The 24,205-nt window shown below is 43.8% G+C and overlaps 1 protein-coding gene across 1 annotated transcript in view; it reads left to right on the plus strand.

Annotated features, from left to right (window-relative positions):
- The window catches only part of ALLC (allantoicase), a 43,903-nt gene that overhangs the window by 10,859 nt on the left and 8,839 nt on the right, over nt 1-24,205 (plus strand). Inside the window, exons 2-7 of the mRNA XM_003908233.4 lie at nt 2,234-2,328; nt 4,388-4,438; nt 8,849-8,936; nt 10,249-10,374; nt 12,015-12,094; nt 13,022-13,154. Coding sequence (XP_003908282.1) covers nt 2,239-2,328; nt 4,388-4,438; nt 8,849-8,936; nt 10,249-10,374; nt 12,015-12,094; nt 13,022-13,154 — 568 coding nt within the window. The 5' untranslated portion in view covers nt 2,234-2,238. The remainder of the gene's footprint in view (nt 1-2,233; nt 2,329-4,387; nt 4,439-8,848; nt 8,937-10,248; nt 10,375-12,014; nt 12,095-13,021; nt 13,155-24,205) is intronic.

Consider the following 24,205-nt stretch of genomic DNA (forward strand, 5'->3'; position numbering starts at 1 on the left):
TTTGCTTCACCTTTGCCCTCATATACTTCCTTCCTTCTCAGACAGTTTAGAAGATAATTCCGGACAGGCACAGTGGCTCACACCTGTAATCCCAGCACTTTGGGAGGCCAAGGAGGGTGGATCACCTAAGGTCAGGAGTTTGAGACGAACTTGGCCACCTGGTGAAACCTCATCTTTACTAAAAATACAAAAATTATGGCCAGGCGCGGTGGCTCACGCCTGTAATCCCAGCACTTTGGGAGGCCGAGGAGGGTGGATCACGAGGTCAGGAGATGGAGACCATCCTGGCTAACATGGTGAAACCCAGTCTCTACTAAAAATACAAAAAAATTAGCCAGGCATGGTGGTGAGCACCTGTAATCTCAGCTACTCGGGAGTCTGAGGCAGGAGAATTGCTTGAACCCAGAAGGCGGAGGTTGCAGTGAGCTGAGATCATGCTGCTGCTCTCCAGCCTGGATGACAGAGCAAGACGCCATCTCAAAAAACCACCCCCAAAACAAAAATTAGCCATGCGTGGTGGTGGGCACCTGTAATCCCAGCTACTTGGGAGACTGAGGCAAGAGAATCGCTTGAACCCGAGAGGTGGAGGTTGCATTGAGCTGAGATTGCACCACTGCACTCCAGCCTGGGCGACAGAGGGAGACTCCATCTCAAAAATAAAAATAAATAAATAAATAAATAAATAAATAAATAAATAAACAAATCAATAACAAAGATAATTCCATGTTCTGAGTCCAACAGGCAGGTGGACAGGATGCTGCACAGACTGTGGGTGTGAGGAAGGGATCTGAAGGTGCTGCCAAGGCTTTTGCTGGAGTGACCAGGAGGTTGGAGCTGCTCCTCCCAGAGGTGGGAGACTGGGCAGGCTGAGGGAGAGCCAGAGCTGAGGCTTGAACCTGTCGGCTTTGAGATTTGATTCAACATCCAAGGGGAGATGTTTTTGCAATGGGGCAGGCTGAGGGAGAGCCAGAGCTGAGGCTTGGAACTGTCGGCTTTGAGATTTGATTCAACATCCAAGGGGAGATGTTTTGAGTTGGCAGATGAAAATTCATGTCGGGAAGGCGCTCTGCGTTTGGGGATAATTGAAGTGTGGATGATCTTAGGAGCCATGACTCTGGTTGACATCACCAGGGGATGAGGGCACAGGAGGAGGAGACTCCAGTGAGCCCAGGGGCTTCGGCACCAAGACTCGGGGAAGAACCAGCGAATCAGGATGTCAGGAGCACCTTCCACCCGCAAGTGTGACCAAATCACCCTGGAGGGGCTGTTCCCGTTCGTGCTCCTCACCACAGACTATGGAAGTGCCTGTTTGCTTTAAAAAAGTGTCCGTTTCATAGGCATAATGGTATTTTAGAATTAATTATATTCCTGTAATTTCAAGGAAGAGCTGACTTCTCACGTCCGTGGACTGTTTGTATTCTTTCTTTTGTGAATGAGTATAATTCTTAGTGAGGTGTTTTTGTGTAGTTTTTGTCTTTCACCCTGAGGGGTAGAACAAAGGGCTAGGAACAAAGACCACCTCTTGGCTTAGGGGCGGGGAGGCCCTGGGGTCAGGCCAGACTCTCCCCGCCTCCCTCATGGTCTCTTTCCATTTCTCCAAATCTCTGCTTTCTCAACCTCAACACGAGGGTGCTGGGGAGTTGGACTAAGTCCCATGTTAGGATCCGCCATGGCCACATGGCCCCGAATCTCCCTCGCTGGCCCCGTCTCTGTGGCTCAGTTTCTGCTGGCTCCAGAGCGTGGCCTGGCCTGCGTGTCGGTGGACATCTGTTCCCGCGTGGGGGTGCTCTTGTGGGCGGGTGGGCTCTGCTGTTTTCCACGTCTCGCCAGGGCCTGCCACCCAGGGTCTCAATACGTGTGTTTTGAATGGCTTCAAAGACTATTAAAAGCAAGTTATTCTTTTCAAAATTAAATGGTCTCTCCCTTTTAAACAATAAAAGAAAACTTTGCATTTTGTGGCAATAGGGTTTGTATAGTTAGTGATATTTTATTTTTAAATGCTTTAGAAGGAAGCCATGCTCTAATTCCTTCCCCGTTTCAGTGTGTTTATGCAAAGTCCCTTTTTAGCTCAACCTCATTGTGCAGAGGGCACCTGTCAGGTCCAGTTGACAGTACGTCCAGTTCTGTCACTGCCTGACTTTTGAACGTCTCAAACCTTAGCGTCAGGAGCCTAGACGGGGTCTCACTCACTCCCACAGCCCCGAGGTTGACCGAACTGCCCTCTCCTTTCCAGGAAGCATGGCTGATGCTCCGAAGGAGGGAAGACTGACCCGGTTTCTGGACTTCACCCAGCTGACGGACATGGCATCTGAGTCCGTAGGAGGAAAAGTAAGTGGGTCTCTCATGGCCAGAACAAGGGTTTAAGGCATCTGTGCTAAGGGCACAATTGAACAGTGCAGAGAACCTCATGCAAGAATCAACAAGAATCAGTCTGAAGGGTTGGCCTGCCCAAGGAAACCCGTTAGTGAGAAAGACTTCCAAAGAATGTATCTTAAATTGGTGACAATTCTCAGCAAGGACAACACTGCCTTAGGTTTTGTGTGTTTCACTAGAGGACAGACTGTGGTCCTCTGCTCTGGATAGGCTGACAGTTCTCTAGCTCTAGTTGGATTGGAGGTCCTCTAGATCGAATTAGATCGGATGTCCTCTGGCTCGAGTTAGATCGGAGGTCCTCTGGATTGAGTTAGATCGGTGGTCCTCTGGCTCGAGTTAGATCGGAGGTCCTCTGGCTCCAGTCAGATCGGAGGTCCTCTGACTCTAGTTAGATCGGAGGTCCTCTGGCTCTAATTAGATCGATGGTCCTCTGGCTCCAGTTAGATCGGATGTCCCCTGGCTCTAGTTAGATCAGTGGTCCTCTGGCTCTAGTTAGATCGGTGGTCCTCTGGCTCTAGTTAGATCGGGTCGGGAGGGTCCTCTGGATTGGGGGTGATCCTGTGGTCCTCTGGATTGGAAGGTTAGATGGGTGGTCCTATCTGACTCTAGTGGGTCAGGAGGAGGTCCTCTGGCTCCTAGTTAGATCGATGGTCCTCTGGCTCCAGTTAGATCGGATGTCCCCTGGCTCTAGTTAGATCAGTGGTCCTCTGGCTCTAGTTAGATCAGAGGTGCTCTGGGTCTAGTTAAATTGGAGGTCCTCTAGCTCTAGTGTGTAATGAGGGTCACCTGGATAACTCATTAAACATAATGTGCAGAGGTGCTGGGGGGTACAGGCTGCGCTCAGAAGTAGTGTGTCTGGTACAGAAAGGGAAGGCCCTGTGCCTGCCCCCAGGAAGCTTACACTCTAGCAGGGAGACAGATGTAAGTCCAGACCAGCCCTGTGACTGGCACAAGGCCAGGGTGCTGGGGGAGCATGTGGACTCCAGCCATGGGCAGCCTGGGGGGATTGGGGTGGGAGGGGTGGGGAAGGGCCACTTGAGTGCTACTGGAGGTGACTCACTGGAGAGCAGCTGGTGGGCAGGGATGAGGTGCAGGGTGGTTCGGGCAGAGGTGTCTGTGAGGAGAGCAAGGGAGCCCACATGCTCCAGGTGGCTCAGTGTTTCAAGAACACGCCGGGCGTTTGTGAGGAGAGTTGGGAGCATGAGTCTGGAGAGGTAGGAGAGGCCCCATGTGCCCTGGGAAGGCTTCTGAGAGATCTGGAACAGGGGGACCCTGATATGTCCACCTACCTGCCATTTGAACCCTGGCACAGGTCAACCCCCGCACATCAGGTCTCCCCTCCGCTCTGCCACCCAAACAGCCGGCAGCTCTGAAACAGCTCGTCCTTCCTGCCTTTTGAACTCCTGGGCTGGAGTCAGAGCCTGGGGCAGGGTGCCCTCCAGGCTGCAGTGGCCATGGAGTCCTGGGTTGGGTGGGTGACCACCACAGCCTGTTTTGCTCAGGAAAATCTGGTTTACCTTGTTTTCTGGGTGTACAATTAGTATCACCAGCCTCACTCTCAAAATGATCCTGCTTTGGTGGACGAATGACCCGGACAGCCCACCTGCAGGGTGACCTATGGTGGCCCTTGTGGGAGAACAAGAGGCACCAACTGCATATGTGACCCAGAGTTTTTTTGGTCATTGCTCTGTTTGTAAAAGTACCACAAAACCTCTGGTTCATGAAAAAAAGAAAGTTGGTTTATTTGCTTCCTGAGTGTAAGAAGTTAGTGATCTTACCTCCAGGTGGTAAAGGAGAATCAGGAAAAAGGGTGGGAGGAGAAGATGAAGGAGGAGGCAGGCAATGAAATGGAAGCATTTAAAGGCGTTGTGGCTTAACTGCAGATTCTGTCGCTTCCCCTAGGTGATTTCATGTTTTCTTTTTACTTCATCTCATAATGTTTCACTAGGGAATGAAACAAAATGGTTTCAGATTTATGGTTACTTTATCTTTACTTCTTTCTTTCTTTGTCTAGATTTTATTTGCAACAGATGACTTTTTTGCTCCTGCAGAAAACCTCATAAAGGTATTGTAAATTGGCAATTCTGCAACGTAAAGGGTTGATGCAGAGAAATCCATGCAGCCGTGTTGATTAAAATCTATCTGTATATTTGGGATGGAGTCATGTGATGTGCACCGGCAAATTAGCATATTAGAACGTTAGAAAGACATGCAAATCAGCGTGAACTCACGCCAAAACATAGCAGAGACAGGGACTGCAAAGAATTCAGGACTGCATTGTTTCATGGGGAAAATTCTGAGGTCCTCAAATACTGCTCTTCTGGCTAAGGTGAATTTCATCGTCTGTGTTGGGAAGAAAACAGATCTATGTCTTGAGTTTTCTGGGAAATGTTTTACCTGCCTAATTATAAAAGTGCAGGACAGCTTATTAAAAAAAATAGAGAAAATGCTGACGAACATAGGGAAGAAATGGCAGCTCTGCTGTAGTCCTGCTCCTCTGTCATACCCAGTGTGGAGATGCAAGTTCTTCTGCGCGGAGAGACAAACACAGGTGCACATCGAGTTAGTGCCCACGTACAGCATGCGTGACTGTGGCTGGGGCCTCTGGGCCTCCACCGTGGGCAGCGGCCATCTGGTTACCCTGGTGAAGTGGTTGCTCTCTGTCTGGGCAGGACCTGGCTGGGTCCAGAGCAAGCTGATCTATGGCCCTGAGAGGGCACCTTATAGTGTTAACTTACCTATTCCCCAGGAGAAAGTGAAAATAAAATGAGAAAGGGAAATGTGAATCGAACTTTTTCTAGGTCATGCAGTTACTAAATGCCAAAGCTCTTACCATTTTACCACAGGTCCGATCTTTGAAATACTGAAATGCATGCCTGCCTTGACCTAGTTGTTCCACAGATTTACATCGTTTGCACAAGTGGGCAAAAAATAGGTAGAAAACATTCATTCTGGTATTGTTTGGAGAGGCGATAACCAATCTAAATGTTCACTGATTGACAGGGAACTCAAGAAATTATAGCTTTTCCAGATATGGACTATTATGTGGCTACTAGAATGAGTTCAGCCTGGCACCGTGGCTCACACCTGTAATCCCAGCACTTTGGGAGGCCAAGGCAGGAGGATCACTTGAGCCTAGGAGTTTGGGACCAGCCTGGGCAACAAAGCAAGACCCCATTTCTGAAAATAAAAAAAATTATCCAGGCATGGCTGTGTGTACCCGTAGTCCCCACTACTCAGAAGGCTGAGCTGGGAAGATTGCTTGAGCCCATGAGATCGAGGCTGCAGTGAGCTGTCATCATGCCACTGCACTCCAGCCTAGGTGACAGAGTAAGACCCTGTCTCAAAAAAATAAAAAATAAAAAATAAAAAAAAGCAGGCTCTCCATTCACTGGCAACAAGAGAGATCCATGTATATTTTATGAGCATAAAACAAAGTTTGAAGGTGCATACATCAAACAGTGAGATGTGATTATCTGTGAAGACAGAGGTGGGCTTGGAAGTGGCGTGGGAGAGACAGGGTGGGGCACTCTTTCTTATATTTTATACTTGAGCATATGTATATGTGCACACATATAAACACACACACATACATATGTGTATGTATAGTCACACCATAAAATCACATGAGAGAGATATATATATTTCTCCTTTTTGGAAACAATAACATTACAGATAAATGTGAAGTTCACCTTTCACATTCAACTTGAGTGCCAGTCCACCCCCTCCCTTTCCACCATTAACACTGTTGTAGGATGGGAGAATGCATTAGTCTGTCGGGGCTGCTAACACAAAATACCGCAGATGCTACCGTGGTAGCTTAAACACAGTGATTTCTTGAAGTTCTGGGGGCTGGAAGTCTGAGACCGAGCCTGAGACAGCAGCGGCTCCAGCATCTGCTGAGGGCCCTCTTGGGATGGCCACCTGCCGGTGATACCCTCAGGTGACAGAAAAGAGAGGGGAAGCAGGTCATCTCCCACCTCCTCCCGATGGGCAATCATCCCATCATGGGGGCTCCACCCTTGTGACCTCATCACCTCCCAAAGTCCTCATCTCCGAATAGCATCACTTTGGGGATTAAGCTTCAACATACGAATTTTGGTGGGGGACAAACGTTCAGTCCGTTGCAGAGAATTCTAATGTATTTTATACACTTAAATACACATATATTCATAAATATATATTTTACATTTTAAAATTTATATACATACTTTCACAAAGCACTTAACATTCTGCACTTTGTTTGGTGGGGGTGGGGCAGGATCTGGCTCTGATCAGGCTGTCAGGCTGGGGTGCAGTGGTGCGGTCATGGCTCACTGCAGCCTCGACTTCCTGGGCACAAGTGGTCCTCCTGCCTCACTGGGACTTCAGGCATGTGCCACCATGCCCAGCTAAGTTTTAAATGTTATGTAGAGATGAGATCTCTAGCTCCCGGGCTCAAGCAATCCTCCTGCCTCGGCCTCCCAAATGACTGGATTACAGGCGTAAGCCACCGTGCCCGGCCCTAAACTTGCTTTTCTCACTGCGTGTTTGTGAATTCCATCTGTGCTGATGCGTGTACACCTAGGCCACCCTCTTAGCTGCTGAACAACAACTGCCCGTGTCATCGTGGCCCAATTTATGGCCCCCTTTCCCTGTTGGTACACATTTAAGTTGATGACATTTTGCAGGTATTGAAAACATCCTCATACAAGTGTGTGTGCACATGTGCGGGTTATACCTGGGACTGGTGCTTGGTTTTTCTCTTTTGTTAAGAACACACCTGTCATCACGTGGCATGAGCCACTTTTACAACAGTACGTTTTCCTGCCACTGGTTCAGTAGCGTGTGTCTCCAACTTCCCTCACACCTGCAGTGTCAGTCCAAACACAACAGCAGCAGTGGCAGCAACACACCCGAAACAATCAACCTACCACCAGAACGAAACACCAGCAAGTTTGGGGCCTTGGACGTCTGGGGTTTAAGTGGGAGGTGTACCTTCGTTTCTCCTTCTGGGTTCAGAGCAGAATTTTGCACTTCTTGATGAGTAATGGGAAGGCTGCAGTAATGTGCGCTATTTTATTTTATTTTTTTTCTGAGACTGAGTCTCACTCCCTTGCCCAGGCTGGAGTGCCTTGAGGCAATCTCAGCTCACTGCAACCTCCACCTCCCTGGGTTCAAGCAATTCTCCTGCCTTAGCCTCCCGAGTAGCTGAGATTACAGGCGTGTGCCACCACGCCCACCTAATTTTTTTTTCTTTTATTTAGTAGAGATGGAGTTTCACCATGTTGGCCAGGCTGATCTCGAACTCCCGACCTCGTGATCCGCCTGCCTCGGCCTCCCAAAGTGCTGGGATTACAGGCATGAGTCACCGTGCCCGGCCAGTGTGTGCTATCTTTAAGATGTGATTTGATTGGCCGGGTGAAACATGATGAAACCCCATCTCTACTAAAATACAAATATTAGCCGGGCACTTGTTGTCCCGCTACTTGGGAGGCTGAGGCAGGGGAATTGCTTGAACCCAGGAAGTGGACGTACCATGTGCCAGGCACACTTAAGGCTGACAACAGCCGGAGGAGGTAGATAGCACGATGGCTATTTGCCTGTGACAGAGGAGGAGCACTGAGGCACAGGAGGGTGGGTACCGTTGGCCATGGGTCCCCTGCCTGGGAGGCTGGGCGGGTTGGCACACCAGGGAGTCTGGTAGGATCCTTGGTTAGTGTCTTATGCAGCAGCTCCCATCAGAGCATTCCTCCACCCTTGGCCCTGCTACCTCTAGTCCCTTCCTGTGCTCCTGCCTGGGGAGCTTCCCTAAACAGTAACGTAAGATCCTCTTTGCACGACTTGATGGAAACAGGGAAAGTATCCCCACGCTGGGCCGCCCACCAAGCACAACAATTTCTGAGCATCCACACTATTCCAGGGTCTTTCATGTCGGCTATTTCAACTTCAGGACACTCCTGCAAGGATGCGTTTACTCTCCTCGTTCTGGAAGATGAAGAAGTGCGCTCAGCTGTCTAAGGAGACTTTGTGGGGCACCAGAGACCATGCGTTCCTCAGGGGTTGCAGAGTGTGCTTTGTGGGTTCAGCTGGACCCTGAGTCTCCAGCCTGCTCTTCCTATGACTTTGGATGGATTCCTTATTGAATAGTCTACCTGGCCTGCGTGGAAATCTGACCAGCCTCTCTCACTTTAATACCCATGTAGGTTGCTGTTGGCCCACAGAGTGCCTGGCGATGTGGTTGTTCCTGCTGCTATCAGTGGTCAATTCTGTGTGCTGAGGCCCACAAAGAAGTAACATTTCTTTTTCTGAAGATGATAAAAGTGGAGGCATCCCTCAATCTGGAAGGGGCTAGCTGGGCATGAAGGTGGTGGCAGAGGCTCCCCTAGACCCATTTGCACCGTTCCTCTGGCCCTGTGGGACAGAAGTGGACTTGTTGGAAGCCAGGAGATCACATGAATGCTAATGATTACTTTGTTGTGTGTCTTTGCCCTAGAGTGACAGCCCGTGCTTTAAAGAGCGTGAATATACTGAGTTTGGGAAATGGATGGATGGCTGGGAGACCAGGAGGAAAAGGATTCCAGGTAATAACAATGGCTAGCTCATCGCAGTGCATCTGACGCTGCAAAATTAAAAACAGGGGCTGTTGCAAAGCCAGGGTCTACTTTGGGTCAGCTTTAACATGGGGCCCTGGAATGCTCTGTAATCTTGGATGTCCTTATCTGAACATCAGGCTCTAAGTCAGGAAGGGGCGGCCTGAGCCCGGATCACTGACGTCCCACCAGGCACAAAGGGTGAGAAGCACTTTGTTGGGAAAATGAAAACCCTGGTGAGGTCTGCGGATGGAAAAAGAGTGGTCTCACTGAGCACTGTGGCAGACATTAGGCAGCGCGCATCTTCTGGGTCCTCACTACAGTCTTCTGGAGTAGGTCTCCTTATCTCCGTTTTACCGCCATGGAAACAGATTCCTGGACTCAGCCCAGGGCACACTGCCAGCAAGATAAGCTGGGGACCGGGCCAGGGTCTGTTCTCAACACTGTACCCACTGTCTTTTACGATTTTATGCAATTTTTGTTCATTGCTACTACTCAGTCTCAATCAAAATATACCTCTTGAAGTTGAAGAAAAGCAAACAAATCCAGGCATTAGGTTGGTAATTGGATTTTTACTTGCTACTCTCTCAAGTATTACAGAAATATTTGATATTTCTAGTTTTCTATCTTTCTACAGTACTTGAGGCAGTATTAGTTTCTAACAAATCTGGACATTTTAAGGTGGGTTTATATCTGGCAGCAAATAACCAAGAACTCCATAGTGGCAGACTTAACGTCAAGACTCTGAAGGCTTTGGTAGACGCAGGCAGGTGTCTGACCAGTGGTGGGGCTGGAGGCTGAAGGGTGCTATGGCAATTCCTGAGCTTGAGATGACAACGAACACAGTGTCTGCAGGAGAACCAGCTCTGCTTACTACCTGCTGAGCTTGGCGAGGTGCTTTCTACATCACACTACCCGGTCTAAGCTTTATGGAAGCTAATGGCATCCCTAATTTACAGTTGAGAAAATGAGATTCTCTACTGTAAGAGGTGAGTAATTTGCCAAGGACAGTCATAGGAAATGATCCATTTGGAACCAGAGTCAGGTCTTCCTGGATCTCAGCCTACGGATGTTCTGGTCTGACTAGACCTGAGGATTTCTGTTGGGAAATGGTGGTCACATGCGGCCAGGTTATGAGAGATCCTGCAGTCATATTAGCTAGGAACCGCCCCAAACAGGTTTTCCTGTGATGGGCGGAAGTGGCCCCCGCTGTGGGTCAGGTGCGTGTGGGGTGCGCTGCCTTGCATGCAGCATCTGCTGCGTCGGCCCTAACGAGGTTGCTCTTGTCCTCTGTGTTGCTCAGGTCATGACTGGTGCGTCCTCAGGTTGGGGATCCAAGGAGTCATCCGGGCCTTCGACGTGGACGTTTCTTATTTCACGGGAGATTACGCTCCTCGAATGTCAATTCAAGCAGCAAACTTGGAAGAAGGTGCCTTAGGAACCACTGTCCCCAAAATCAGAATTATGAGGTCACATGGCTCCTCTGGCCAGCCACACCCCCACAATTGCTCCCTTTCCGTACGACCCAGACAGCTTCAGGAACTTGACTATGGCTACTTTACTGTAACGGAGCTGTAGGATTAGGACTCCTAATAGAGCGCTCTGTGGTTTTTGATTTGTGGCTTAACAGTGTTAACAGCCGGATATAGATTTTATCATTCCCACGATCCTTCAGCTTCACGCAGAGGCAGGCCATCATCCCTGGAATGTGGGTGAGCAGGTTGCTGGGTGGGTGGGAGGGAGTGGGTTGTGCCTCAGATGACCCGGGTGATGTGGAGCCAGGTCTGGGACAGCTGTAGGGTGAGCAGCACCAGCCCTGCTTTGGGCTGTCCCGGTGTGTGTGATGGGGCAGCTGCTATGGCATTTTTGGCAAGGGTTTCTATCTGCATCTTGGAATGCTGGGCCTATGAATCCCGCAGGCTCTATAAATGAGACATATTCTGTGAAAGGGCCATGTACATAGAGCAGACCCCAGGTGCCAAAGAAACCAAGAAACCAAAGAAAGAGGCCGACAAGTCCAATTTGTTGGTAATGAGTGTTTTATTGGGGGAACTTACGAACAGAAGCGTGGCCTCGGGCGGCAGCAAGATGGTAAATCTCTGCACTGTTACTCCCGAGACCCAGGGCTCACGTGCTGTAGGGAAAGGGTCTGTGTGCTCCAGTGGGACAACTGAAGGCAGCCTCCGGAACAGGGAAGAGGGCTGTGTGTGTCACAGCCTCTAATTTGTGCGATAACATCAAGGTTGACATGTTCTGGACTAAGGACAGTAAATCAAGTTGGAATCAGGACGTGTTCACAGGATTGAGGCTAATCAGACATCAACATGGCAGATTCACATCCAAGATGGAGCCACTTTGTCTCCACAGACCTGTATTTTTATTCCTTTGATATCATCTGATGTTGACTTTAGCATTAATTTTTTAAAAATATGTACAATTATGTGTGTGTTTATACATGTACTTAGGGAAGATAAGTCAGTGTGGGTTGGCAAGTTTACAGTGAATGTGCTATGTGCACAGTACTGCATGAGGCTCTGTGGACATGAACGGGCCCTGCTCCCCGAAGATAGCTGGGGCACCTGAACAGGAAATGATGCTATGAGAGATGCTACTCTAAAAGCGGAAATGACCAATGACAAATGAGTAAGATTGTTTCGGCAAGCCCCTCAATTGCCTGTGAGTGCTTCTATTTCTGAATTGCCACATAATGAATTCTAAGGATGCCACTGGGAGAGGTGGTGTTCCTGGAATTGACCTTGTCACAGTCCAACTTTGAAAACTCTAGTGATGTGATAAACTTGTTGAAGTTTGAGCTAACTTGGAGATGACACTTACTATTTGACAAGCAAATGCAGTATCAAACATCTTGTACTATTTTTTGAAATGACTGTTAATATATTAAATATTGAGGAACTTCAACAAGTGTGTCCATTACTTTGATCATTTGATACTTTGAAATCTCTTTAGTGTTATTTGCAAAGTGAGAATTACCATGCAAACCACCGAGAGAGTAGATTCCCTTTGATTTTGAACCCTAATCTTAATCCCGAATGGTCATTCCGGCTACAGAAAAACTACCAGAAATCCCAGAAAGAGGCATCAGGACAGGAGCCGCAGCCACTCCCGAGGAGTTTGAAGCCATTGCTGAGGTACATCTCCCCCAGATGAATTGGGTCTTGTCACCAATTATTAGGACAGTAGGGGAACTGCTCTGCACACCTGGCTGTGCAAGGCGATTCTTTGGGACACCCAACCCTGGTGCTCCCAACATCATTTGCTGACCCACTGTGGCCTTACAAACGTCTCAGTGGTTCATTCAGCCTGGGAGGAGTGAGCATCATGGCCCATGAGGGACATGGAGCCCTGCTTCTCAAAGGGTTCCACCAGCACCCACCTGCAAATGGCTGCTGGCCCCGATGAGCACACGTATGGAAACTGATAGTAAGCCTTTAAACACTTTTTATGTCAACTTGATGAAGTAACTTTTGTGTGTGGAGAATTTAATAAAAGAAACAGTTGGGGGAAAAAAAAACAGGGCTTGTGTTTTGGTACATTCTTGTTTTTTTTTTACATTTATTTAGTAATTAGTTTGTATTGTTTTTTACAGAAATGTTGATCCATAACAGACAGGAAAGTAAATAGCAGCAACAGTAAATAGGGCCGTTAGTTTGAGAAGTGCTAATCTAGAGAAAATGGTTGCAAGGTTCAGGCCAACAGATTTCCCCAGATGTCATGGTGCATGGCAATAACCTTGGTTTTTATTTGAATGTTCACGTCACCACTCCTCTGCGTGAAGACATTTGGAGGGGTCTGAGATCTTGTCCTTCATTCGCAAGCCTCTGCCACCATCACCCACTGGCTATTTTGATCAGTGTGAAAACAAAACAGGCCTTTATTCTGTTTTTTATTAAACATGGGGCTTGATATGTACTGTTTATATTAAAGTGTTTCATTAGGTATCCATCATTAATTTTTATTCCAAAGTATCTCCACACCTTAAGTCCCACAGAGGCAATAGGATGACAGAATGTATTGTTTTCAAGAGCAATTGCTGACATTTCTATATTTATTGCTAGCTAAAATCTGATGACTGGAGTTACTTGGTTCCCATGACAGAGCTTAAGCCAGGAAACCCTGCTTCTGGCCACAACTATTTTCTTGTCAATTCCCAGCAGAGATGGACTCATATCAGACTCAACATTTTCCCAGGTAATCATGACATGAACTTATCTCCAGTTCCATGGCTTCTTTACTTTATGTTGATATGTTTATAAAATATAAAATGACTTGGTAATTGATCTCTCTAGCATTTCAGGATTGTAATTTCCCCTTTTTATGCTCCAGAAAATTCTTGTTTTAATCCACAAATCAATAGGTAGTTGTTGAAAAATTATCAAGTAAATTAGGATGTGGTAGAACTAAGTTAGATTAGATTAGATAGATCCTAACTAGATTTCACAAGTATGTTATATTAGCAGCTGAAGTGGTATGTACAAATGACTCATTTTATTTTTTAATAGCTTTACTGTGATATAATTAACATGCAATTCACCCATTTGAAGTGTACAATCAGTGCTGTATAGCATATGCACAGACACATGCAATCATCACCATACCTTTAGAACATTTTTATCTCCTCAAAAAGAAACCCCATATCCTTTAGCTATCATCCCTCATCTTCCCTATCCCGAAGCAACCACTAATTTACTTTCTGTCTTGATAGTTTTGACTATTTTGGACATTTCATATAAATAGGAATTATATAATACTGGTCTTTTGTGTCTGACTTCCTCCACTTAGTATAATGTTTTCAAGATTCATCCATGTTGTAAAATGTATTAACGCTCCATTTCTTTTTGTGTAAGCCTAATATTCCATTGTATGGATAGACGGGTTGAGCATCTCAAATCTGAAGGCCCAAAATTTGAAATGTTCCAAAATCCAAAACTTTTTGAGTGCTGGCATGATGCTCAAAGGAAATGCTCACTAGAGTATTTCAGATTTTGGATTTGGAACACTCTACCAGTAAGTATAATGCAAATATTTTTAAAAAACTGAAATCCAAACACTTCTGGTCTCAAGCATTGCAGATAAGGGATACTCAACCACTACCGCATTTTGTTTACCCGTTCATTAGTTGACAGACAGTTTTTTCCATCTCCTGGCTATTTTGAACAATGTTGCTGTAAACATTTGTGTACAAGATTTTGTGTGGACATATGCTTTCTTTTGTTGAGTATATGCCTAAGATTGGACTTTCTGGGTCATATGATAACTCTGTGTTTAACTGAAGAATTACTAGGCTTTTCCAAAAGTGCTGCATATTTTACATGCTTTTTTTTTTTCTTTTTTTTTTGAGACGGAGTCTTGCTCTGTCGCCCAGGCTGGAGGGCAGTGGTGCCATCTCGGTTCACTGCAAGCTCTGCTTCCCGGGTTCACGCCATTCTCCTGCCTCAGCCTCCCGAGTAGCTGGGACTATAGGCGCTGCCACCTTGCCCGGCTAGTTTTTTGCATTTTTAGTGGAGACGGGGTTTCACCGTGTTAGCCAGGATGGTCTCGATCTCCTGACCTCGTGATCCGCCCGCCTTGGCCTCCCAAAGTGCTGGGATTACAGGCGTGAGCCACCGCGCCCGGCCATATTTTACATTCTTACCAGCCACATAAAGGAGTGTTGATTTCTCCCTATCTTTCCCAACATGCTCTTACTTTTTGTTTTATAGTCGTCCTAGCGGATGTGAGGTGGTGTCTCACTGTGGTTTTGATTTGCATTTCCCTGATGACTAATGAGGATGAGCATCTTTTCATATGCTTCCTGGCCATTCATGTATTTTATTTGGAAACGTTTCTCTTCAGATCTCTATTCACTTGTCTTAAACAAATTTCAACAGGTTTTTGGGGGAACAGTTGGTGTTTGGTTACATGGGTAGGTTCTTTAGTGGTGATTTCTGAGATTTTGGTGCACCCATCACCAGAGCAGTGTACACTGTAACCAATGTGTAGTATTTTATCCCTCACCCCTCACCCTTCCCCACATTGTATCATTCTTATGTCTTTGCGTCCTAATAGCTTAGCTTCCACTTGTAACTGAGAACATATGATGTTTGGTTTTCCGTTCCTGAACTACTTCATTTAGAATAATGGTCTCCAACTCTATCCAGGTTGCTGTGAATGCTATTATTTCTTTCCTTTTTATGGCTGCATAGTATTCCATGGCATATGTATATATACCACATTTTCTTTTTAAAAATATTTTCAATTATGGGTGCATAGTAGGTATATATATATTTATGGGGTACATAATACATAAAACATAAATGTTTTAATATAGGCATGCAATGCATAATATTCATATCATGGAGAATGGGATATCCACCCCCAATCCATTGTGTATATATATCACTTTTAAAATCTATTCCTCCATTAATGGGCACTTAGTTTGATTTCATATTTTGGCTGTGCCATTGTAAACAGTGTCACAGTAAACTTGGAAGTGCAGATATCTCTTCAATATATTGATTTACTTTCTTTTGGATATATACACAGTAGTGAGATTGCTGGATGAATCTATTGTTGTTCTGTTTTTAGTTTTTTTGAGGAGTTTTCATAGTTTTCCATAGTGAGTGTACTAATTTACATTCTCGCCAATAATGTACATGGGCTTCACTTTCTCCACATCCTCGCTAGCATCCACTATTCCCCCTGTCTTTTAAAATAAAAGCTGTATTACTCTGCTCTCACGTTGCTCTAAAGACACTACCTGAGACTGGGTAACTTACAAACAAAAGAGGTTTAATTGACTCACAGTTCTACATGACTGGGGAGGCCTCAGGAAACTTACAATCATGGCAGAAAGAGAAGGGGAAGCAAGGCATGTCTTACATGGCAGCAGGATTGAGAGAGAGAGAGAGAGAGAGAAAGGGGGAAGTGCCACTTTTAAACATCAGATCTCATGAGAACTCCCTATCACAAGAACAGCATGGGGAAAACACCCATCATCCAATCACCTCTCACCAGGTCCTTCCCTTGACATGTGGGGATTACAATTAGAGATGAGGTTTGAGTGGGGATACAGAGCCAGACCATATCAAAAGCCATTTCAACTGAGGTGGGATGACATTTCATTGTGGTTTTGAGTTGCATTTTTCTGATGATTAGAGATGTTGAACATTTAAAAAATATACCTGTTGTCCATTTGTATATCTTCTTTTGAGAAATATCTATTCAGATCTTTTGCCTATTTATAAATTATTATTATTTTTGCTACTGAGTTGTTAGCTATTGAGTTGTCCTTATATATTCTTTCTGTTAATCCCTTCTTATGTGGATAGTTTGCAAATATACATTTTCCCCATTCTATGGGTTGTCACTTCACTTTGTTATTTCCTTTGCTATACAGCAGTCTTTTAGCTTGACGTAATCCCATTTGTCTGTTTTTCCTGTTGTTGCCTTTGAGGTCTTACATACAGATATTTGCCAAGACCAGTGTCCTAGAGCATTTTTTCAAATGTTTTCTTCTAGAATTTCCTTTTACTTTCTTTTTTTTTTTTTTTTTGAGACAGAGTCTCACTCTGTCACCCAGGCTGGAGTGCAGTGGCGTGATCTCGGCTCACCAGCAAGCTCCGCCTCCTGGGTTCACCCGCCATTCTCCTGCCTCAGCCTCCTGAGTAGCTGGAACTACAGCTGCCCACCACCACACCTGGCTAATTTTTTGTATTTTTAGTAGAGACGGGGTTTCACCATGTTAGCCAGGATGGTCTCGATCTCCTGACCTCGTGATCTGCCCACCTCGTCCTCCCAAAGTGCTGGGATTACAGGCATGAGCCACTGCGCCCAGCCTCTTCTAGAATTTTCATAGTTTCCGGTCTTAGATTTAAGTTTTTAATCTATTTTGACTTTATTTTGCATATGGTGAGAGATAGGGGACTAGTTTCATTCTTCTGCATGCAGTTATCTAGTTTCCCCAGCACCATTTACTGAAGAGACTGTTCCCTACTGCATGTTCTTGGTGCCTTTGTTGAAAATGAGTTGGCTGTAAATGTGTGGATTTATATCTGGGTTCTCTATTGTATGTCTGTTTTAATGCCATTACTATGCTGATTTGGTTATATAGCTTCATAGTACATTTTGAAGTCAGTCAGTGTGATGCCTTCAGCTTTGTTCGTTTTGCTTTGGTTATTCAGGGTCTTTCATTTAAATTTTACTTTTTAAAAAAATATTTCTGAGAAGAATGTCATTGGTATTTTAATAGGGATTGAATTGAATCTGTAAATTTCTTTGGATAGTATTGTCATTTTAACAATATTAATTCTTTCAATCTAGGAGCATGGAGCATCTTTCCATTTTTTTCTGTGTCCTCTTCCATTTATTTCATCAGTGTTTTATAGTTTTCCTTGTATAGCTCTTTCACTTCTTAGGATAAATTGATTCCTCTGTATTTTATAGTTTTTGTAGCTATTGTATATGCAATTGCCTTCTTGTTTTATTTTGTAGATTGTTCACTGTTGGTGTGTATAAATGCTACTGATTTTTGTATGTTGAACTTGTATCCTGAAAATCTACTGAATTAGTTTATCAGTTGTAACAGTTTTTGGGTGGAGTCTTTAGGTTTTTCTAAGATCATGTTTTCTGTGAAGAAGGCTAACTTGACTTCTTTCTTTTCAATTTGGATGCCATTTATTTCTGTTGCATAATTGCTTCAGCCAGGACTTCCAATATTATGTTATTAAAAGTGGTGAAAGTGGACCTCCTTGTCTTGTTCCAGATCTCAGAGAAAAGGCTTTTATTTTTTATCCATTCAGTATGATGTTACCTGTGGGTTTGTCATATGTGGCTTTTGTTATTTTGAGGTGCTTTTTTTTCTATACCCAATTTACTGAGTTTTTAAATTTTTATCATGAAGTGATGTTGAATTTTATCAAATGCTTTCCAGCATTTATTGAAATGATCATATGGTTTTTGTTTTTGGTTCAGTTAATGATGTACCATGTTTATTGATTAATGTATGTTGAGCCATCCTTGCCTTCCTTGAATGAATTCCACTTGATCATGGTGAATAATCTGTTTATTGTGTTGTTAAATTCAGTTTGCTGGTATTTTGTTGAGGACTTTTGCATCTATGTCCATCAGTTATATTAACCTGTAGTTTTCTTTTTTTGTTGTTGTCTTTGTCTGGTTTTGCTATCAGGGTAATACTGGTCTTGTAGAATGAGTTTGGAAGTATTCCTTCTGCTTCAATTTTCTTGAAGAGTTTGAGTAAAATTGGTATTAGTTATTCCTTTTATGTTTGGTAGAATTCAGCAGTGAAGCCATCAGGTCCTGGAATTTTCTTTGATGGGAGACTTTTTAAATTTCAAGTTTGATCTCATCATTCATTATTGGTTTATTAAGGTTTTCTATTTCTTCATGGTTCAATCTTGGTAGATTGTATGTGTCCAGAAATGTATCCATTTCTTCTAGGTTTTCCAATTTGTTGGTATGTAGTTGTTCATAATAGTCTCTAATTAATCTTTGTAATTCTGTGGTCACATTTCCTTTTGGCTGAGTACAGTGGACTTTATTGATGGTACGTGACAGGGCGTGGCTCCCTAGGCCCCTCTCTCTTCAGGAGGCCTGGCATGGAAACTGTGTCAGCGGGAGATTCTTAGTATGGTAGGAGAGTGAGTGTGGCAGGGACTCCCTAGCAGCTGAGAACCTCTCTAATCCTCTTGTGATCTTGCTGGGGCTGGTGGTCCAGGGGCTCTTACTCTTTGGAGGTCATGTGGACCATGAGGTCCACTACCCTGTTGCCAAATTCATTGTCATACCAGGAAATAAGCTTGACAAAGTGGTCATTGAGGGCAATGCCAGCCCCAGCATCAAAGGTGGAAGAGTGAATGTCTGTTAAAGTCAGAGGAGACAGCCTGGCACTCACGATAGCCCAGGATGCCCTTGAGGGGACACTCCAATGCCTGCTTCATCACCTTTTTGATGGTATCATATTTGTCAGGTTTCTCCAGATGGCAAGTCAGGTCCAAAACAACAGAGAGGTGGGGATATGGAACACCATGCTAGTGAGCTTTCCATTCAGCTTGGGGATGACCTTTCCAACAGCTTTGGCAGTGCCAGTAGATGCAGAGATGCTGTTCTATAGAGCCCTATGGCCACCCTGCCAATGTTTCCAAGAAAGGGCACCCATGGTCTTCTGGGTGGTAGTGATGGCATAGGTTGTGGTCATGAGTCCATGGTGCCAAAGTTGTCATGGATGACCTTGGCCAGAAGAGCTGAGCAGTAGGTGGTATATGAAGCACTACTAAGGATCTTGAGGTTGTTTTCATACTTCTCATGATTCACACCCCACATAAACATAAGGGACATCAGCAGAGGGTACAGAGATGATGGCTCTTTTGGCTTACCCCTCTAAGTGAGCCCCAGCCTTCTCCATGGTAACGGAGATTCTAGTGGACTCAACAACATAATTAGCACCGGTGTCATTTCACTTGATTTTGCGGGGGATCTTGCTCCTGGAAGTTAATGATGGGATTTCCATTGATGACAGGCTTCCATTCTGAGCCTTGATGATGTTATGGAACTTGCCATGGGTAGAAGCATACTGGAACATGTAGACTAGGTAGTTGAGGTCAATGAAGGCATCATTGATGATGAAAATATCCACTTTGCCAGAGCTAAAAGCAGCCATGGCGATCAGGTGCTCAATATCGCCAAATTTGTTTACTCTGGCCTTCATTTTCATCTTGTTACCTCAGGGACACAGCTGGCACTGCATAAGAAAATGCAGGTGTCTGTCAAATGGAAAAGAGAAGAGAGTCAGTCTCATTTTTTATGTACCCTTCTCTATTTCTGATTTTTTGGGGTCTTTTCTCTTTGTAATTAGTCTAGCTAAAGGTTCATCACTTTTGTTTCTTTTAAAAAAACCAGTTTTTTTTTGTTTTGTTGATTCTCTGTATTATTAGTCACCATTTATTTATCCTCTGATCTTTATTTTTTTTCTTCTACTAATTTTGGGTTTCGTTTATACTTGCTTTTCTAGTTTATTGAGATGCATTGTTAGATTAATTCAAAGTCTTTTTACTTCTTTGGTATAGGTATTTATTGCTATAAACTTCCTTCTATTGCTTTTTTTGTGTCCCATATATTTTTGTATGTTGTATTTCCATTTTCATTTGTTTCAAGCATTTTTAAAATTTCCTTCTTAATTACTGACCCATTTGTTGTTCAGGAGCATGTTGTTTAATTTACATGTGTTTATGTATTTTCCAACGTTTCTCTTATTATTGATTTCTAGTTTCATTCCATTGTGGTCAGAAAATATACTTGATATGTTTTTGTTTTTGTTTAGACTTTGTTTAGACTTGTTTTGTGGCCCAAGATATGGCCTATTCTGGAAAATGTTCCATGTGCTGATGAGAAGAATGTATATTCTGCAGCAGTTGGGTAAAATGTTCTGTAATGTCAGGTCCATTAGATCTGGTGTGTAGTTCAACCTCACTATTTCTTTGTTGATTTCCTGTCTGGATGATTTGTCCATTACTGAAAGTGAGGTGTTGAAGTCACCTACTATTATTGTATTGCAGTCTGTTTATCCCTGTAGATCTATTAATGTTTGCTTTATATAAGACTTGAAAGCTCTGGTGTTGGACATACAGATATTCATAATTGACCCATTTATCATTATACGGTGTCTTGTCTTTTTTTTTTTTTTTTAACAGTCTTTGATTTGTAGTCTGTTTTATCTGATATAAGTGTAGCTACTCCTGCTCTTTTTTGGTCTCTGGTTGCATGAGACATCTTTTTCCATCCTTTCACTGTCAGCCTATTTGTGTCTTTATAGCTCAAGCAGGTTTCTTGTAGGCAGCATATAGTTGGGTCTTGTTTCTTAGTCCGTTAAGCAACAGTATGCCTTTGATGTGGAGCATTGAGTCCATTTAAACTCAGTATTGTCATCAGTAAGTAAGAGCTTACTGTCATTTTGTTGCTTGTTTTCTGATCCCCTCCCCTCCCCTCCCCTCCCCTCTCCCCTCCCCTTCCCTCCCCTCCCCTTCCTTTCCTTTCTTTCCTTTCTGCCTTAGTGGTTAACTAATTTTCTCTGATAGTACATTTTAACTGACTTTTATTTTTAGCAAATCTATTATAGGTTTTTGCATTGTGGTTACCATGAGGCTTATAAAAATATCTATAGATATAACAAGTTATTTTAAAGAGATGCCAACTCATCTTAGATCACAAAGAAAAAAATAGAAATAAACAAAGAAACACTAAAAATCTCTACATTTTTAACTTTATCCCTCCTCCCACATTTTGATTTTATGTTGTCTCAATTTGCATGTTTTTATATTGCCTATCTTTTAACACCTGTTAATGATATCAACAAAAATATTATTATTTTTGATAGATTTGTCTTTTGGACTTCATACTAGAGTTATGAGTGAATTACACACTATAATTACAGTGTTGGGGTATTCCGAGTTTGTTAATGCACTTAATTTTACTAGTGGGTTTTATAAATTTAAATATTTTCTTTTTGCACATTAGTGTTTTTTTCCAAACAGAATAACTTTAGCATTTCATTTAATACTGGTGGTGGTGAATTCTCTCAGCTCTTGTTTATCCAGGAAAGATTTTCTCTCTCTTTCATATTTGAAAGATAGCTTTTCTGGATACAATATTCTTGGATGGCAGTCTTTTTTTCTTTCAGCACTTTAAAATGTCATCCCACTTCTTGGCTTATATGGCTACCATTGAGAAGTCTGTTGACAGATGAATTGAAACTTCTTTATGTTATTTGCTTCTTTTCTCTTGCTGCTTTTAGGATTTTTTTTTATCCTTGACCTTTTTTTTTTTTTTCTTGAGACAGGGTCTCACTTGGTCACCCAGGCTGGAGTCTGATGGTATAATCACAGGTCACTGCAGTTTCAACCTCCTTTGGCTCAGATGATCCTGCCACATCAGCATCCCAAGTAGCTGGGACCACTGGTGTACACCACCATGCCTGGCTAATTTTTGTATTTTTTTTTTTTTTTTGTAGAAATAGGATTTTACCATGTTGCCCAGGCTGGTTTCAAAATCCTGGGCTCAAGCAATCCACCCATCTTGATCTCCCAAAGTGCTGGTTATAGGCATGAGTCATCATACCCAGCCTGTCCTTGACCTTTAGGATTTTTGAAATGCCTTTGGAGTAGTCTTATTTGGATACAATCTGTTTGGTATTCTCTGACCTTTCTGTACCAGGATATTTATGTCTTCATCAAGTTTTGAAAAGTTTTCTATTATTTCTTTGAATAAGCTTTCTACCCCTTTCTCTTGCTCAACTCCCTCCTGAACACCAATAATTCTTAGATTTGGTCTTTTGGGGTAATTTTTTATATATTGTAAGCAATCTTAATTCTTTTTCATTTTTTTCTCCTCTGTGTATTTTTAAATAGCCCATTTTTGAGCTCACTGATTCTTTCCTCTGCTTGCTTCATTGTACTCTTAAGAGCCTCTAATGAATTTTTCGGTTCAGCAAATGTATTTTTCCATTCAAAGGTTTCTGTCTGATTTAAAAAATTCTTTAAATCTCTTTGTTAAATTTCTCTGATAAACTTCTAAGCTGCTTTTGTGTGTTATCTTTGAGGTCACTGAGTTTCCTTAAAACTGCTATTTTGAATTATTGATCACAGCATTCATATACCGCTGTCTTATTATGATTAGTCACTGGTTCCTTGCTTTGTCCATTTGGGGATGTCACAGTTCTTTGGTGTTGTTTCTTATGGATGTACATCAATGCCTGTGCATTGAAGCATTAGTTATTTATTCCAGTCTTTTCTGTCTCATTTGTTTCAGTTTTTGTTGAATATGTTTGCGTAAATGTAGGGAGCGCGCAATATGTTAGCTTCCCTGGGCCACATTGGAAGAAGAATTGTCTTGGGCCACACATAATATACACTAACACTAATGATAGCTGATGAGCCAAAAAAAAAAAAAAAAATCTCATACTGTTTTTAAGAAAGTTTATGGATTTGTGCTGGGGCCACGTTCAAAGCCACCATGGGCCTCATAAGACCCACTGGCCATGTGTTGGACAAGCTTAGCTTAGAGAATCTTTATAAATTTCCTGTTGATTTTATTTCCTGCTAGGTAGCTGCCTACTTTTCAGCACTAGATGGCACCTTAAGCCCAGGATTGCCTCATTTGTAGTAAACAATCAAATGACTGCCCATCAGAATAGGGGAGGTCCCAGGGAGCATATTCTAGTGGTGTGAGAAGGTTAGCTAGGTGTTTGTCCCCAGGGGACCCGTGGAACAAACCTCTTACAACATGGTGTTGCTGAACAGCAGCTCTGATTTGGTGTTCCCTCTGAGTTACAGGGTTTGCAGGGCTGGGGATGTCTCACCCTCAGTGTGACGCCTCCACCTTATGGACCATGAAACGGGTCACTGTGGCCCCAATATCCCAGTGGCCACGCCTAAGGTAGGACCCTGTCCCATGAGTCAGGGCTGGGTCAAATAAAGGAGCCCCTGCCTCTCAACCACACGCACCCAGGACTTAGCCTCAGCAACAGGCATATAGGGGCAGAATGAGAAGCCCTGATGTCCTGCCTGTCCTGGGAAGACAGCCCTGCAACCATGGGCTGCACTTGTTTGCAGTCTCCACTTTGCTGCTCTGGGAGAGGGTGTGAAGGTGAGGTCTTGGTTCAGATACTGTAGACTCGCACTGCTCTTACTGAATTTTAGCAGATATTCTTGAATAGATGTTGCTGAATTCTCCGTACGCCCTTAGGACCATTTCCAGAGACCTGAAGTGTTTTCCCATCCCCCAACCCCCCTACATTTCACCAACTCCACTGAGGAACAGGACAGCAAAACTCCTCCTGCTGTCATGGCAGAAGTGGTTCTCTGGAACCTTATTTTAGGTGCAATGTTTCTCTGGTTATGATGCTTTAAAGTGAGACATGAAAATGGAAAGATCTAAACACATGTTTACTAATATTAATTACTCACTGAAATCATCTGTTCTAAAAACAGTGCAAGACAATGAATGAGCAAGCTTACAAGAGATTCAGGCCTTTTTCCCACTTGTTAATTTAACACACACTATGGAATAACTACTTTGAGCTACAGACTGAGCATTGGCCATATAATCATTTTCCTGACAATGTGTAGGTCAGAGCCAACAGAGTGTACGCTTCATGAAGAAAGGGCTGTGGGTCCAGATTGTCATTTTCGTACACCTGACACTTAGTACAGCATGGGGAACAGAGGAGAAGCTCAATAACTATTTGTTGC

The sequence above is a fragment of the Papio anubis genome, chromosome 14 (assembly GCF_008728515.1).
Source record: "Papio anubis isolate 15944 chromosome 14, Panubis1.0, whole genome shotgun sequence".
NCBI classification, from domain to species: domain Eukaryota; kingdom Metazoa; phylum Chordata; class Mammalia; order Primates; family Cercopithecidae; genus Papio; species Papio anubis.